Source organism: Loxodonta africana, chromosome 3 (genome assembly GCF_030014295.1).
Source record: "Loxodonta africana isolate mLoxAfr1 chromosome 3, mLoxAfr1.hap2, whole genome shotgun sequence".
Taxonomy (NCBI): domain Eukaryota; kingdom Metazoa; phylum Chordata; class Mammalia; order Proboscidea; family Elephantidae; genus Loxodonta; species Loxodonta africana.
The window spans coordinates 32355822-32374126 of NC_087344.1; the positions used below are offsets into that span (position 1 = coordinate 32355822).

The 18305-nt window shown below is 46.1% G+C and overlaps 1 protein-coding gene across 2 annotated transcripts in view; it reads right to left on the reverse strand.

The window, feature by feature from the left end:
* Positions 1-608: 608 nt before the first annotated feature.
* Positions 609-18305, reverse strand: part of HAUS8 (HAUS augmin like complex subunit 8) — a 32984-nt gene continuing 15287 nt past the window's right edge. For both annotated transcript variants that reach the window (XM_010593238.3, XM_023552253.1), the window contains 8 exons: positions 13014-13104; positions 11295-11387; positions 11095-11189; positions 9643-9708; positions 9382-9540; positions 8211-8352; positions 3317-3458; positions 609-991 (listed from right to left, as the gene is read on the reverse strand). In XM_010593238.3, coding sequence (XP_010591540.1) covers positions 790-991; positions 3317-3458; positions 8211-8352; positions 9382-9540; positions 9643-9708; positions 11095-11189; positions 11295-11387; positions 13014-13104 — 990 coding nt within the window. In that variant the 3' untranslated portion in view covers positions 609-789. The remainder of the gene's footprint in view (positions 992-3316; positions 3459-8210; positions 8353-9381; positions 9541-9642; positions 9709-11094; positions 11190-11294; positions 11388-13013; positions 13105-18305) is intronic.

Genomic DNA, 18305 nt, shown 5'->3' on the forward strand with positions numbered 1-18305 from the left:
TGGCACAGACCATCTTGCATGGCCTAAGGTCCCCACCATGAATTCCATAGTTGGCATAGTCTACTGCATATCCCAAAGCCACCATGAATCCCACTATTGGCACAGACCATCCAGGGTGGCACAATACCCCACCATGAATCCCACTGTTGGCAGATACAATCTGGGGTGGCCCAAAGCCCCAGGTAAACAAAGACACTCCCATCAGACAGGACATTCCAAAGACTCAGAGGTCACCTCCTGGGAGCTAGGGACAAGGTCAGACCTCACTTTGGGAAGGGTTAATTTTTCATTACACACAAGTCTTGAACAATCCCATCTGGTATCGTTTCTCCTCCTACCTTCTTCCTTGAGAGTGACTAATCATTTCTTTCTTTACTCTCAGCGTGGCCATGTCTGGGAGTGAAAGAAGACAAACAGATGAGGTCATCCTACAGTCTATGTGAGGTCTTCTGCCTCCTTTACTTCAACACAAGGACTTCCTGAGCGCAAAATCATCACAGAGCGCAGGAGCCACCTTGAAGCCCCTAAACCAAGGTTCGGGACCTGCCGTCCAGAACATCAGACAACCTGAACCTCTCCACATGTTCTGTACAGAGGAAGACCAAGGCTGCAATTACAAAACAGCTTTATTTTTAAATATACAACAAAACAATCATACAAAAGTAGCTATGACAAGTGGATAAAGTGCTCGAGTTTGCTAGACAACTTCATTAATCTCCCCAGGTGACCGGCACAGGATGCCGTCTTCCCAGCAACCCCTGGGTTGGCACCGCTACCTAGCGTGTGAGGTCATGGTGCACATGGCTCATTGTTGACTGGAAGGGGCCTGTTCTGAGGGTCTCCTCCATGGAGCTCCCCGCCAGCACCCTCGCGGTAGAAGTACCACTGGCTCAGGGCCACAGGGCCCTGGGCCTCTTCCCAGGCATCCTGGTTAATTAAGGCAGCCTCTTTGCTCACTTCTGCGGAAAGTTCCAACACCTGGGCGAAGCTCCTGTGAACACAACAGAACCAATAAGCACTGTTGCCCTCCACTGTCAAGAGCTCAGTCATACCACAACCTCTCTTCCACGGGGTGGCGGGAGCCGCATTTGCACTCACCAAGCCACGGTCTGTTCAATCACCTCACAATCACGCAAAAGTTGGATAGTGAAAAAGGAAGGTTAAAGAACTTACCATACGATCCAGCAATCCCACTCCTAGGAATGTATCTTAGAGAAATAAGTCCTCACACAAATACACATATGCACACCCATGTTCACTGCAGCATTGTTCACAAGAGCAAAAAGATGGAAATAACCTAGATGTCCATCAACAGATGAATGGTTAAACTGTGGTACATACACACAATGGAGTGTTAAACAACAATAAAGAACGACAACGAGTCTCTGAAGCATCTCATAACATGGATGAATCTGGGGGGCATTATACTGAGTGAAATAAGTCAATCACAAAAGGACAAATATTGTATGACACCACTACTGAAAAGGTTTACACACAAAAAGAAACAATCTTTGATGGTTATAAGGGTGGGGAGGGGTGCGGATAGGAAAACACTAAATAGACAATAGATAAGTGGTAACTTTGGTGAAGGCTAAGACAGTACACAGTGCTAGGGAAGCCAGCACAACTTGTACAAGGCAAGGTCATGGAAGCTCCATATATACATCCTAACTCCCTGAGGGACCGAACTGCTGGACTAAGGGCTGTGGGGACCACGGTCTTGGGGAACATCTAGCTCAACTGGCATAACAGCGTTTATAAAGAAAATGTTCTACATTTTCCTTTGGTGAGTAGTGTCTGGGGTCTTAAAAGCCTGTGAGCAGCCATCTAGGATACTCCATTGGTCTCACCCTTTCGGGAGCAAGGAAGAATGAAGAAAACTAAAGATACAAGGGATTGATTAGTCCAAAGGACTAATGGAGCACAACTACCATAGCCTCCACCAGACCACTAGATGGTACTAGCTACCACCACTGATTGTTCTGACAGGGATCACAACAGAGAGTCCTGGACAGAGCTGGAAAAAAATGTAGAACAAAATTCTAACTCAAAAAGCAAGACCAGGCTTGCTGGCCTGACAGAAACTAGAGAAACCCTGAGAGTATGGCCCTTGGACACCCCTTCAGCTCAGTAAGGAAGTCACTCCTGAGGATCCCCCCTCAGCCAAACCTGGACAGGCCCATAAAACAAAACCAGGCTATAGGGGCACATCAGCCCTGGGGCAAGGACTAGAAGGCAGGAGGGGACAGAAAAGCTGGTAATAGGGAACCTAGAGTTGAGAAGGGAGAGGGTTGACACGTCGTGGGGTGATTAACCAACGCCATAAAACAATAAGCGTACTAACTGTTTAATGAGACGCTAGTTTGTTCTGTAAGCCTTCATCTAAAGTACAATTAAAAAAAAAGGTAAAAAAAATAAAAAGAACTGACGCTTTGAAACCGTGGTATTGGCGAAGAAAATCGGGGACTGCCAGAAAAACAAACAAATCAGTCTTTTAGGCAATACAGCCAGAATGTTCCTTTGAAGTGAGGATGATAAGGCTTCAACTCACTTACTTTGGGCACTCATCAGGAAAGACCAATCACTAGTGAAGGACATCAAGGTTGGTAAAGTAGAGGGTCAACAACAAGGAGGGAGACCCTAAATGAGATGGACTGACACGGTGGCTGTAACAATGGACTCGAACACACCAACGATCATGAAGATAATGCAGGAGCAGACAACGTTCTGTTCTGTTGTACCTAAGATGGCCATGACTTGGAGGTGACTTGACAACAACAACTTACGTGCCCAGTGAGGGGATATCAGTTAGCAAAGCTGTGTCTGAACAGAACCCCAATGTCAAACAGGGGAGCCCTCGAGAACAGGACAAGGCAGTGAGGAAAGCAAAGAATTCACTGGTTCAACAGATATTCAGAGAACACCAAGGCTCACTCAGAAGCCCTGGGTGGGGCAAGCCGATCTTGCACTCACCTGTGCTAACTGAAATGTTGGAGGTTTGAGTTCACCAAGAAAAGCCTCAGAAGAAAGGCCTGCCAATCTACTTCTGAAAAATCGGCCACTGAAAGCCCTGTGGAGCACATTTCTACTGACACAGGGGGTCACCGTGAGTCACAACCGACTTGACGGGAACTAACAACAAAAATCCACCATAACCACACTAGCCGGTCTTCCTCTGGTCTCAGGTGTCTGGGAGGACAGTAGCTTGCCTGGGGGCTGCATCCTGAGGGGACTCACCCCATGCCCTGAACTGCCAGAGCTGACAGTGCCTCAGGGCCTGGAGCTCGGCCCAAAGAGGGTTCGTTTTCTGAAATACCTTTGGAGCTCCAAGTCCTTCTTCGCAGTAACGTCCTTGAGTTCACTCAGGAAGTCCAGCACCTTCACACTCTCCTCCGAGTGGTTGGCCCCAAGTTCACCCAGCAGATGGCGTGTGGTGGCCAGCTCCTTCTGAAGGTCATCTGGGGGACAGGAGGACTGTGAGCTTTGGAGCACTGGACACAGTGGTCACACAGGACAGGGGCTGCCTAGACCGTCCATATCAACCAGAACGCTCAGATACTAAGCGGGGGTATTCCTGCTCGGACACCGCAGATGTCCCTCACCTGGGATGAAGACGGTTAAGCTCATGGGACAGGCATGTACACTATGCACGCAGTCATCCGTATAGACACAGAGTGCCACTTGGCATCCTCAATGGGAACAGGCAAAAAGCTGAGAAAGTACTGGGGATGTGACCATGATGCCTCTGCCCGGCCAAAGGGCTCCCAGTCCAACCCCACCAACTCGAGAACAAACCTGTTGTTCACACTCCGTTCCTGGCATCTCTACATCCTGAGCAGAGGCACCTGGAACTTTGCTATGCTCCGCTCCCCACCTGCTCTCAGATCATAAGCATCTCTCCCCTTCCAGCACCTGGCACATTGGTGCCAACTGTAAATTAGGGTAACATTTTAGAAACCCTGAAGAACCTGGGTGGTGCAAATGGTCAAGTGCTCAGCTGCTAACTGAAGGCAGTTCAAACCCACCCACAGGTGCCTTGGAAGGCCTGGCGATCTGCTTCTGAAAAAGCAGCCATTGAAAACCCTATGGAGCACAGTTCTACTCTGATACACTTGGGGTTGTCAGGAGTTGGACTTGACTCCATGGCAACTGGTTTGGTCTTGGAAACCTTACAGGGGCCTTACAAATGTGCAGCCTTTTTTACTCCCAGTTGAGTGTTGCATGCTGTCCCTTGTCTTAGTTATCTACTGCTGCTGTAATAGAAATACCAGAAGTGGATGGGTTTAACAAACAGAAATTTACTTTCTCACAGTTTAGGAGGCTAAAAGTCCACATTTAGGGCCCCGGCTCTAGGAGAATGCTTTCTCTTTCCATCAGCTCTGAAGGAAGGTCCTGATCTCTTCAGCTTCCTGGTTCCTTGGCGATCTCCATGTGCCTTGGCATCTATCTTACCCCATCTCTCCTCTGCTCGCTTGTTTAATCTCTGTTATATCTCAAGAGATTGACTCAAGATACACCCTACACTAATCATGCCTCATTAACATGACAAAGACAGCCCATTCCCAAATGGGATTATAACTATAAGCTTAGAGGTTAGGATTTACAACACACATTTTGGGGGGACATAATTCAGTGCATAACATCCCCCAATAAACATGTGTCCACATCCTAACTCCCAGTACCCATGCGTGTGAACTTACTGGAAAATAGCGTCTATGCAGATGTAAAAAAGTCCTGGTGGTCCGAAGACTACAGCCTGGAAAACCCTATGGGGTAGTTCTACTCTGTCACATGGGGTCACTGAGTCAAAACCAACTCAACAGCAGCACCAGACAACATGCGGATGGAACTGAGTTAAGGATCTTGGGATGAGATCATCCTGCATTTAGGGTGGGCCCTGAATCCAATGACATGTGTCTTTATAAGAACAGGAAAGACAGACACAGGGAAGATAGCCACGTGAGGAGGGAGGCAGAGATGTGAGTGATGTAGCCACAAGCCCAGGAATGCCTGGAGCCACGAGAACCTGGAAGAAACAGGAAGCATCCTCCCCTACAGACTCCACAGGGAGCATGGCCCTGTCGACACCCTGATTTCACACTCCTGACCTCCAGAACTGTGAGAGGATAAATTCCTGCTCCTTTAAGCCACCTAGTTTGTGGTACTTTGTTACAGCAGCCACAGGACACTCATACACCCCCTAATTCCAACTCCTGGCAACTAATGTGAGGAAGTTGGTCAGAGATGGAACCCAAGACTTACAGACATGAGGTTCATTATGACAGTTATATATCATAAAGCCATTCAACAAAACCAAAACAAGGAAGGGCTAAATTATATACATCTGCAGTACAATGGAAACCCTGGTGGCGTAGCGGTTAAGTGCTACGGCTGTTAACCAAGAGGTTGGCAGTTCAAATCCACCAGGCGCTCCTTGGAAACTCTACGGGGCAGTTCTACTCTGTCCTGTAGGGTCGCTGTGAGTTGGAATCGACTCTATGGCAGTGTGTTTGGTTTGGTTTTGCGGTACAATTAAGTAACACCGTCCTTCTAGCCATAGTTTTTGTGACTCACACACAATGATTGAGTGGGATTATGCAAATAAGGTATACGGAACCTGTGATGGTTGAGATTATATGTCAACTTGGGTGGGCCATGATTCCCTATATTGTATGGCTGTCCTCCATTTTTATGTGTTGTAAATCTCGACTTCTATGTTAATAAGGCAGGATCCGTGTGGGGTGTATCTAGAGTCACAGCGTTGCAGGAGGGTATGACTCAAATTCTACCCTTATTCAAGTTACATCATTCCTTATGGTGTGGCCTGCAGCCAAGGTATGCATGTGGATGCCTTAACAAGGCTCTCTCTCTGCAACTGGATCTTGAGTCTGGTTCCTGATCGCCTAAACTCCGGTTCTTGGGATTTGAGCTGGGAGGCCTGCCGTCTAACCTGCTGAATTCGCCAGCCTCCACAGCTGCGTGGGCTGGCAGCATATCATGGCAGCTTGTGGTCTGAACTGCCAGTTTGGGTTCATGGGCCCCTGCAGCCATGTGTGTCAGGAGAAGCCTGTGCCTTAGCCACAGACTTGGGACCTGCCAGCCTCCACAGCTGTGTGAGCCACTCCTTAATAGCTCATGAGTTCTGTGAGCTGTTGCAGTGAATTACGGAAACCAAAGACAGGAGGAGAATACTGAGGGGAGGGAGAGTAGTTGACGTTAGAAATGATGGAGTGGTACAGCAGTTTGGGAAAGTTGGACATCTGGGACATCTTTAACCTTCGCCTCAGAGGAACTAGCTTTGTGCTGATCCTCATGAAAGAAATTATTCATTTAGCACTCACGTGACGAGTTATACAGTTGGTACAAACCATATTTCCAAACACTACACCCATTACTAACGGAATGTGTACACCAAAATTTGTGTTGGAATCCTTATCCCTGTACCTGTGTATGTGGCCCTGTTTGGAAATACAGGTTTTCTTTTGTTATGCTAATGAGGTCATTAACAGAGTAGGATGGGTCCTAAGCCTAATTACTTCTGAGTTATAAAAAGACCAGAATACACAGAGACACACACACAGGAGAGCAGACAGACGCCAAGAGCGGATCCTCTACACGCCAAGGAACCAAGGAGCACCCAGGGCTACTGACAAGGAAGGAATCATCACAACCCACGCCCTAAGTTGGACTTTCAGCCTCCAGGGCTGTGGGAAAATAAATTCCTGTTCTTTGAAGCCACTCACTTGTGGTATTTCTGTTATAGCAGCCCTAGGACTTATCAAGAATAGCCAAGTATTAAGGTCACTGGGTGGCACAAATGGTCTGCACTCAGCTACCAATCAAAAGGTTGGAGATCTGAACCCACCCAGTGGCACTGAGGAAGAAAGGCCTGGCAATCTGCTTCTATAAAGATTACAGCCAAGAAAACCCTATGGAGCAGTTCTGCTATCACATGGGGTCCCAATGAGTTGGAATCAAGTCAATGGCAATGGGTTTGTTTTTCGTTTTGTCTAAGAAGGAAATTAGATTAGTGGTTACCAGGGGCTAGGGGAGGGGAAAAGTAGAGTCACTCCTTAGTGGGCGCTGAGTTTCTGTTTGGGGGGATGGAAAAATTTGGAAATGGACAGTGGTGATGGGTGCACATGACGAACATAATTAACGTCACTGAATCGTACGAGTAAAAATGTTGAAACGGCAAATGTTTTGTTACACAGGTAGTCCCTGCCTTACAACAGCGTTCCATTCCTACCATTTCTGTCATAAGGCTGTTCTGCCATAAGTCAGATACCTCATTTTTTTTTTTTTTTTTTTGGTTTTCATCATTATTCCCTCCTATTATCAGTATAACCATAAACATCAAACATCTGCAAGGGAACATTTGAGAATGATGCTGTTGTTAAGTGCCACGGTGTGGGTTCCGACTCACAGTGACACTATGTACGAGAGAACAGAGCACTGCCCAGTCCTGTGCCATCCTCACAATCATTGTTATGCCTGAGCCCATTGTTGCAGCCACTGTGTTGATCATCTCTTTGAGGGCCTTCCTCTTTTTCGCTGACCGTCTACTTTGCAAAGCAGGATGTCCTCCTCCAGGGACTGGTCCCTCCTGATTACAAGTTCGAAGTACGTGAGACGAAGTCTCACCTAGCATCCCAGAAGCATTCTGGCTGTACTTCTTCCAAGATAGATTTGTTCATTCTTTTGGCAGCCACGGTATATTCAATATCCCTCACCAACACCACAAATCAAAAGCATCAATTCTTCTCCTTCAGTCTTCCTTATTCATTGTCCAGCTTTCGTGTGCATATGAGGTGACAGAAAATACGACGGTTTGGGTCAGGCGCGCCTTAGCCCGTAAAGTGATATTTTTGTTTTTCAACACTTTAAAGAGGTCTTTTGCAGATGTGCCCAATGCAATACGTCATTTGATTTCTTGACTGCTGCTTCCATGGGCGCTGACTGTGGATCCAAGTAAAATGAAATCCTTGACAACTTCAATCTTTTCTCCATTTATCATGAGGATAATATCAGCAAATTACATACTACAACATTATACGCAGTACACATTACTAAGAATGAGATGTACAAAAAAAACAACAGACGGTCATAAGTGCAGTTCATCATAACTTGAATACGTCCCAAGTACAGGACTACCCCTATGTATTTCTACCACAGAAAAAAAAAGTACAGGGCTGAGTACAATCTCCTACCCAGGAACCGCTGGCTGCCACCTTCCAGGTGGATTGCTGTCACAGGCAGCTCATGCCGCGTGGAGTCGAGGGCTATTGCGAAGGTCTTGTACTGCTCCTTAAAGCTTCCGGCCACCGCCTCGAAGGGGCTGAGCAGCTCAGCCTGCAACAGGAGTGAGAGGGGCTTATGAGGCAAGGCCCCGTGAGCACGGCCATTCTCACATCATGGACGACCACACTCCCATCCTCAGACACCTGCTCTTGCCAGGCTCTCCCCTCCTCCTGCTACCTGCCTGTGACAGCCCAGCCAGCATTACAGTGGTTCCAGTCTGCTCACCATGAACACGTGGCTGCCTTCTAGCATGTTCTGTGGCCGGGCCCTTGCCCGAGATCATGCTGCCCCAGGCATGTGCCAGGCTGGCCCTCTGGCAGCTGAAGCACCAGTGCAAACAGCTGTCCACCACAAGCCTGGCCCACTCCACACCCTCACCCCCCTGCAACTTTCCTGCATACAAGCTGTCCCATCACTTGTGGGAATGTGACGCCATGCATTTATTCATTGGAGTCCCTGGCCAATGCAAATGGTGAACACACTTAGCTGATAAGGGGGAGGTTGGCAGTTAGAACCTACCCAGAAATGCCTTTCAAGAAAGGCCTGGCAATCCACTTCTGCAAAATCAGCCATTGAAAACCCTAGGGAGCAGTTCTACTCTGACGCACGAGGCTGCCACAAGTTAGAGTTGACTCGATGGCAACCAGTTTAACTGGTGGGGGATGGTGGGAAAGCTGAAGACAGGGGACTGGGAGGCCCCTGTAGTGGTCAGGAAGGGAGATCCCAAAGCATATGGTGAGCACTTAACTGTTTGCACCACCCAGGGACCCCACAGCCACCTACCCATACATCTGTCAGCTATTGCCTGTGTTATCTACTTATCTATCATCTACTTATCTGTCGCCTATCTATGGATGTCTGTCATTTATCTATCCCCGATCATCCAACCGGCAATTAATCAATCATTTATCTACTACCTATCTAACTGTCTTTCTATAGACCCTCTAAGAAGCAACTGTAACATCAAGACCCGGCACAGGGTGTGCATGAATGTAGAGAACGCCCCACTACAAACGCTGCCCCCACAAAGCAGCCACCCCTTCCCCAGGAGAGAATGTCAGCTGGATCACCCTCACTGACCTGCGTGTTCAGCGTGCCCACCAGCTCCTTTGTCCTCTGCCCAAGCAGCTGTCTGCGCCTCAGCTCCTGCACCTTCTTCTGGAGCTTCTCCTGCTCTCGACACATGGTCAACAGATTGTTTTCTGCCTTGTCCTCCAGCCGGGTGAGGCCGTTCTCCATCTGTGAAATGCAAAGCCAGTGCTTAGGGCAGGGAGATGTGGCTGCCAGCCTGTACTATGGTCCCCTCTCTGACCCCTCACAAGGGGACGCTGATGTTTTCACCTTGACGGCCAGCAGTGTGAGGAGCAACGTCTGCGACTCCATCATGTCCATCGATTCGGGTAAATCCTGAAAAACAAAGAGAGAGACTCTCAGGTCTCAGTGAGCTGCTGTGAACCCAGCTCTCTCCCCTTGGGAGGGTCACCCCTAACCTGCATAGACTTTCTTTCCTCAATTGAAAACCTCCATAATTCACTACTGCCCCGGGGCCTGCTGCTTCTGTGTTCTCATTTCTCTTCTGACGCTGTCTGAGTAGGAGGGGGTGACCTGACCCCCTCCCCGCATCAGGCAGGTGAAGAGGTGGCAGCACGTGGGTCAAGGGCCAGCCAGGGGCACCCGGGAAGTCAGTGTTGAACCAGACCGTAGCCCTCCCAGCACCGGATCTGCCTTGACCTGGTGAGACTGCAGCCATCCGTCAGGGACAGGGCCGGGTCAGACACCTCGCCTAGGACAACACGGGCCTATAGAAAGCCCCCATTTCATGTTTTACGTAATTCCGTTTTTGCACCTAAAGGCTCCCTGGGTGGCGCAAACGGTTTGCACTCAACTACTAATTTAAAGGTTGGCAGTTTGAACCCGCCCAGTAACACCATGGACAAAAGGCCTGGCAATCTGCAGCTGTAAAAATTACAGCCAAGAAAGCCCTATGGGGCAGTTCTACATTGTAACACATGGGGTCACCATTACTCAGACTTGACTTGACAGCAACAAGTTTGTGTTGTTAGGTGCCGTCGAGTTGGTTCAGACTCATAGCGAACCTATGTACAACAGAATGAAACGCTGCCCAGTCCTGCGCCACCCTCAAAATAGTTGTTATGCTCAAGCCCACTGTTGCAGCAACTCTGTCAATTCATCTCGTTGACAGTCTTCCTCTTTTTCACTAACCCTCTACTTCAGTTTGGTTTTTGGTGTTCGCATCTACTCTTGCAGGTGTGCTTGGGCAAATTTAAACTCCAGATACAATCTAGGAATGTTTGTGTTCTTGGTTTTCGCCCTAAAAGGATTGGCTGTCTTGGTTGCTGTCATAGACCCAGGGACTCAGACAGCACCAGGCAAAAAGGGCAACCAATTAGTTACTTCCCCTTTCTTTTCAGACACTTCTTATTGTTAGCTGCCGTCAATTCCGCCCCTGACTCATGGCGACTCTGTGCACAATGCGATAAAACACATCCTGGTTCTGCACCATCCCCAGGGTCAGCTGCGGATTGAACCACTGGGATCACACGATTTTCAAGGGCTGATTTTCAGAATTCAGTGGCCACGTCTTTCTTCTCAGTATGTCTTAGTCTGGAAGCTCCACTGAAACCTATTCAGCATCATAGCAACATGCAAGCTTCCACTGACAGATGGGTGCTAGCTGCACATGAGGAGTACCGGCCAGGAATCGAACCCGGGTTTCCCACACAGGAGGCAAGAATTCTACCAGTCACTACCGTCCCCATTTCAGACACTTACTGGGCTCTTTTTCCGCAAGGAAGAAAATGAACTTGAATCATTTTTCTGTGACATTGTTTTTTCCAACTGTGGAGTCTTTTTGATCATACTTTTATCTGTGATAAAGAAAAGCGTTTCAACGGCGAGATCAGCAGGCTTTGGAAGCTAATTACGATTTCAATGCCCAGCTCATAAAAGGAAGGATAAGGCTCATCACTTACCATTGATGGCAGAAAGATCCAGGTCTGGCGGGGCCGTCCTGTGTCCTTCCAGCATGGTGGACTGTAGGTCACTCTTGCCAACTCCATTCGAATCTGTGGGCCGAGCAAGAATTGCTGCAAGTCAGCACAATTGGGCAACAAGAGACTCTACAGGTAGCCAAGAAACATGCTCGTTTTTTTTGCACTGAGTGTATTTTACTTAATACAAATTTTAAGAAAAATTGATAGTGCCCTCCACATGTCAACAGCAAAGAACTATTCAAATTTCCCTGTGCAAGCCATGCTCCTTACAGAACCACATATCTACTGAAAGGGGTGTTTCCTTTACCCTGATTTCCCTCCTAACAATTTTCGAAGAAACACACAGATTTTTACACAATACTACTTGCTTCTGAGAACTCAATCTCCCACACTTAAGTGTCTGTCAGTTTGTCATACTGTGGTGGCTTGCATGTTGCTGTGATAATGAAAGCTTTGCCACCGGTATTTCAAATCCCAGTAGGGTCACCCTTGGTAGAGAGGTTTCACCTCAGCTTCCACACTTAGACAAGAAGAATCTAGCATGGACTGCCAGAATAAGAACCAAATCTGTCTTGGAGGAAGTACAGCCAGAATGCTCCTTAGAAGCAAGGATGGTGAAACTTTATCTCCCATACTTTGGACATATTATCAGGTGGGACCAGTCCCTGGAGAAGGACATCATGCTTGGTAAAGTAGAGGGTCAGCGAAAAAGAGGAAGGCCCTTGATGAGACGGATTGACACAGTCACTGCAACAATGGGTTCAAACGTAGCAACAATTGTGAGGACCGTGCAGGTCTGGGCAATGTTTCGGTCTGTTGTACTTGGGGTCGCTACGAGTTAAAACTGACTCGATGGCACCTAACAACGACAACCAAGAACTCAAATTTTTGCTAGTGGTATGGGCTGAATTGTGTCCCCAAATAAGATTAACCCCTGTACCTGTGAATGTGACCTTGTTTGGAGAAATAGGTATGTTAGAAAATAGAAGGACACACACAGTGGGAAGACGGTGTGTGAGGTTCTGTCTAGCCCAGGAATACCTGGACTACCAAAGTGAAAAGGACAGGAAGGAATCTTCCCCTAGAGCCGACAGGCAGAGAGTACAGCCCTGCCATTCCCTGAAATCAGGCTTCTGGCCGCCAGAACTGTGAGAAAATCAATTTCTGTTCTCTGAAGCCACCCCCATGTGGTATTTTGTTATGGCAACCCCAGGAGACTAAGACAGATATGGTACCATTTATGTTACAATTTTTTAAAAAATACGGAAAGACAAACAACAATCTGTTGAGAGCAGCTGCCTCCAGGGTAGGGGACGGGGAAGCTCCCGTGGAGAGGTGGTGGCTTTCTACTGTCATTTCTTTTGCAGTGGTGAGGTAGCCTGTCGCCTGCACAAACTGCACTCCCGTTAAGGAAACGAATTTTCTATCCAGCCACACAACGCGACTCTAACAAGCAGCTTTTCTATATGATCGTGCTTACGTTAAAGTGTGGTTTCTCAACCATGGTGCCGCTGACATTTGGGTTAGGACCGTTCCCTCGTCAGACCCTCCCCAGAAAGGAAAGAGGGAACGTCAGCTTGATGTAGCTGAAAACAATACTGACCTCCATGTTGATCACCATCTGAAAAGTCAAAATAACACACAGGCCTTTCCTTACAACTGTAAGCTATTTCCCACCATCCCTTGATCATTACACACCTGAAGCACCTTTGCTTTTCTGGAGCAGGTTGGGTTTCTTTCCACCTTCCAGCACTTTCCCACTGGCTTTTAATGCATCTGCTGCAGGAATCTGTTACGGGAACACGTGAGAATCAGGGAACAAGACACCAGCCCTTTGTGACAGGGTCCCCAACATTATCTGCAGTTTGCAGTCTGCTGTTACTTTGAGGAAAAAAAAAAAAAATCAAATCCGTTGCCATCAAGTTAATTCCGCCTCCTGGCGATCCCGTGTGTTACAAAGTAGAACTGCTCCATAGGATTTCCTTGGCTGTAAACTTTATGGGAGCAGGCTGCCAGTCTTTCTTCTGTGGTACCAGTGGGTCGAACTCCCAACCTTTAGGTTAGTAGTCAAGGGCAAACTGTTTGCACCACCCAGGTACCACTCTGAGGCAAGGGATAGATTTCAGGAGTTCTGCGATTTAATCTCATATATGCAGGACAAAGCTAATTTTGTCAAAAAGGACACGCACATGTACAGAGCGTAGGAAACACACCAAACGTTTTCCCAGTGATGACCTCTGAGATGGTAGATTACAGGCGATGGATTTTATGTGCATGTTTTAGTATTTGCCAGTTTACTACAGAGAACATATTACTTTGGTTGTTGTGCAAAACAAAAGTTTTTATACAGGCATCAACATTCAGAACTTACAAAAGGTAAGCAAACCATGGACCTAGCACTACTGTTATAATACCTTAAAAAAAAAAAAGAAAACCTTCTAAAGAACTAAAATACCACTCCTAGTCAACATTGTACTGTAGATCCTGAAATAAGAAACAAAAGGCACGCAGGCTGGAGAAGAAGAAATAAAACTGTCTCTACTTGCAGACATGATTCTCTACATAGAAAATCCCAAAACATCTTTAAAAACACAACTATCACTGAGTTTAGCAAGAATAAACCAAAAATAAACAAAACTAAACCTGTAGCCATTGAGTTGACTCCGAGTGACAGCGACTCTACAGGACAGAGTAGAACTGCCCCATAGGGTTTCCATGGTGTATCTATACAGAAGCAAACTGTCACATCTTTCTCCTGTCAAGTGGCTGATAGGTTCAAGCCACCAACCTTTCAGTCAGCAGCCAAGTACTTAAGCACTGTGCCACCAGGGCTCCTTTAGCAAGAATATGAGGTCGACGTTAGAATGCAAAAAATGGAAATGCCAGAACACTTAATTGTGCTCATGTAGAACCTGTACATAGACCAAGACGTAGTCGTTTGAACAGAACACAGGAATACCACGTGGTTTAAAATCAGGAAAGGTGTGTGTCAGCGTTGTATCATTTCACCATATTTATTCAATCTGTATGCTGAGCGACTAATCTGAGAGGCTGGACTACATGAAGAACAAGTTGGCATGAAGACTGGAGGAAGGCTCATTAACAAGCTCCGATATGCAGATGACACAACCTTGCTTGCTGAAAGCGAAGAGGGCTTGAAGCACTTGCTGATGAAGATCAAAGACCACAGCCTTCACTATGGATTACACCTCAACATAAAGCAAAAATCTTCACAACTGGACCAATAAGCAACATCGTGATCAACAAAGAAAAAGCAAATTACCCTGGAGCTGGCACCCCGAATTCAGACTTCTAGCCTCTTAGGCTGTGAGAGAATACATTTCTATTTGTTAAAGCCATCTGTTTGTAGTATTTCTGTTACAGTAGCACTAGAGGACTAAGACCATATTCATGGAATGAAAGACTCGAGGTTATTAAGATGTCAATTCTCCCAGATCAAATTTCCCAATCAAAATCCCAACAAGAGTTTTGGTAAAAATCAACAAGCCAATTCTAAAATTTATATGGGAAGGCAAAGGAACTAGAATAGCCAAAATCGTTCTGGAAAAGAACAAAGTGAGAGGACTCACATGACCTGATTTCAAGACCGTGATGGTTTGTGCCATGTGTCAACTTGGCTAGACTATAGTACCCAGTTGTTTGGTCGAACGCTAGTCTAGTTTGCTGTTATGAAGCAGTTAAAAACCAAACTATTCGCTGCTGACTCAATGCTAACTAATGTGTTTACTCAATGCTAACTCATGGTGACCTCATGTGTGTCAGAGTAGAACTATGCTCCACAGGGTTTTCACCGGCTGATTTTTCAGAAGTAGACTGTTGCCAGGTCTTTCTTCCACGGAGCTTCATATGGTTAAATCAGCTGGCCTTAAGTAAAACCGATCAGTGACCCTTCAGTTCAAGGCCTTAAGAGCAAAAAGGGGTTTTTCCCTAGGGTATGTTCCACCTCCAGGCTGTAAACAGATATGCTGCCAAAACACTGCATTTCTTCCAGTAACCTTACCTACAGATTTCGGACTTGGCAGTCCCTCACAGTTGCCTGAGCCAATTCCTTAAGATAAATCTCTCTCAATACATTTAAGTGCATCTGCTGTTGTTGTCAGCTGCCACAGGGTGGACTTTGACTCATGGTGACCCCACGTGTGTAGAGTAGAATGCCCTATAAGGTTTTCATGGCTGTGTCCTTTTGGAAGCAGACTACTAGGCCTTCTGAGGTGCCTCTGGATGGGGTCAAACCACCAATATTTCAGCTAGTGCTCAAGCTCTTAACAGTTTGTACCCCCCAGGGACTCCTCTCTCTACCTATCTGTCTAACTGGTTCTATTTCTCTAGACAAACCTAGAACAAAGACTTCCTACAAAGTCACACTAATCATGACAGTGTGGCACTGGCACAAGGACAGACATATAAAATGGAATGAAATGGATGCACACATACAGAATCAACTGATTTTTCAGTGAAGGTGCAAACACAATACAACGAGGAAAGACAATTCAACAAACGGTGCTGGGACAATTAAACGTCCATATGAATTTCAATTCCTACCTCACACCGGACAGAAAAATTTACTCAAAATGGATCACCAACCTAAATGTAAAACAAAAAACTATGATAAAACTCCCAGGAGAGGTCTGTGTGATTTTGGGCTAGGCAGAGGTTTCTTGGACAGAACACCAAAAGCACAATTTATGAAAGAACAAATGGATCAATTGGACTTCATCAAAATCAAGAAGTACTGCTCTTCAAAAGACCTGAAGAGGATGGAAAGGCAGGCCACACACAGACTAAGAATAAATATTGGCAAATCAACATAAAGGGTTGATATAAAAAATATAGAAAAAACCAAAAACCAAACCCAGTGCCGTCGAGTCAATGCTATGAAAAAATATAGAAAAACCTCTCAAAACTCAGTAGAAAGACCTCTCAAAACTCAGCAGCAAGAAAACAAACAATCTGGGGGGTCGTGGAGGAAATAGGCCAAAGATTTGAACAGAGACATCCAAAGATATAGGAATGGTCACTAAACACCTAAGAACATGCTCAATATCACCAGAGAAATACAAATTAAAACCACAATGAGGCAGCACTTCACGCCTAGTAGAAGGGCTGAAAATTTGAAATACCAACTGGAACTTTCACACACCACTGATGGGAATGTAAACTGGTGCTGCCACTTTGGGTAACAGTTTGGCAGCTTCTTATAAAGTTAAATGCACACCTACCATAGGACCTAGCAACCCCACTCCGGGGTATTTATTTACACAAGAAAGAAGAAAACACATGTCCACACAACAACCTGGACGTGAAGGTTTATAATAGCTTTGTTCGTAATTGCCAAGGACAGGAAACTAACCAAATGTGCTTCCACCACTGAATGGATAAATAAACTGGGGTCCGTTCACATGGAACCTTCTTCAGTAAGAAAAAGGGACGAGCTAGTGACACACGCAGCTCGAGAAGACAAAGTAAAGTATTATAATGACGTGTGCAAAGACTTGGAGATAGAAAACCGAGAAGGAAGAACACGCTCAGCATTTCTCAAGCTAAAAGAACTCAATGAAGAAAAAATTCAAGCCTCGAGTCACAATACTGAAGGATTCTACAGGGAAAAGATTAAACGACACAGGAAGCATCAAAAGAAGATAGAAGGAATACACAGAGTTACTGTACCAAAAAGAACGGGTCGACATTCAACCAATTCAGGAGGTAACCTATGATCAGGAACCGAAGGTACTGAAGGAAGAAATCCAAGCTGTACTGAAGGCACTGGCAAAAAACAAGGCTCGGGAAATTGACGGAATACCAACTGAGATGTTTCAACAAACGGATACAGCGCTGGAATTACTCACTCGTTTAGGCCAAAAAATTTGGAAGACAGCTACCTGGCCAACCAACTGGAAGAGATCCATATTTATGCCTATTCCCAAGAAAGGTGATCCAACGGGATGTGAAAATTATCAAACAATATCTTTAATATCACACGCAAGCAAAATTTTGCTGAAGATCATTCAAAAGCGGCTGCAGCAGTATATGCACAGGGAACTGCCAGAATTCAAGCAGGATTCAGAAGATGTAGAACAAGGGAAATCATTGCTGATGTCAGATGGATCCTGGCTGAAAGCAGAGAATACCAGAAGGATATTTACCTGTGTTTTATTGACTATGCTAAGGCATTCAACTGTGTGGATCATGACAAATTATGAATAACTTTGTGGAGAACGGAATTCCAGAACACTTATTTGTGCTCATGAACAACCTGTACATGGACCAAGAGGCAGTCGTTTGAACAGAAAAAGGGGACGCTGCACGGTTTAAAGTCAGGAAAGGTGTGCGTCAGGGTTGTCTCCTTTCACCACACCTATTCAATCTGTATGCTGAGCAACTCATCTGAGAGGCTGGACTATATGAAGAAGAACGGGGCATCAGGCCTGGAGGAAGGCTCATTAGCGACCTGCGTTATGCAGATGACACAACCTTGCTTGCAAAACTGAAGGAGACTTGAAGCACTGACTAATGAAGATCGAAGGCCACAGCCTTCAGGATGGATTGCACCTCAACATAAAGAAAACAAAAATCCTCACAACTAGGCCAATAAGCAACATCGTGATAAATGGAGAAAAGATTGAGGTTGTCAAGGTTTTCATTTTACTTGGATCCATAATCAGCATCCATGGAAGCAGCAGTCAAGAAATTAAAAGATATGTTGCATTAGGCAAATATGCTGCAAAAGACCTCTTTAAAGTGTTGAAAAGCAAAGATGTCGCCTTGAAGACTAAGGTGCCCCTGACCCTAGTCATTGTGTTTTCAATCGCCTCATATTCATGTAAAAGCTGGACAATGAATAAGGAAGACCAAAGAAGGATTGATGCCTTTGAATTGTGGTATTGGCGCACAACACTGAATACACCACGGACCGCCAAAAGAACAAAGAAATCTGTCTTGGAAGAAGTACAACCAGAATGTTCCTTAGAA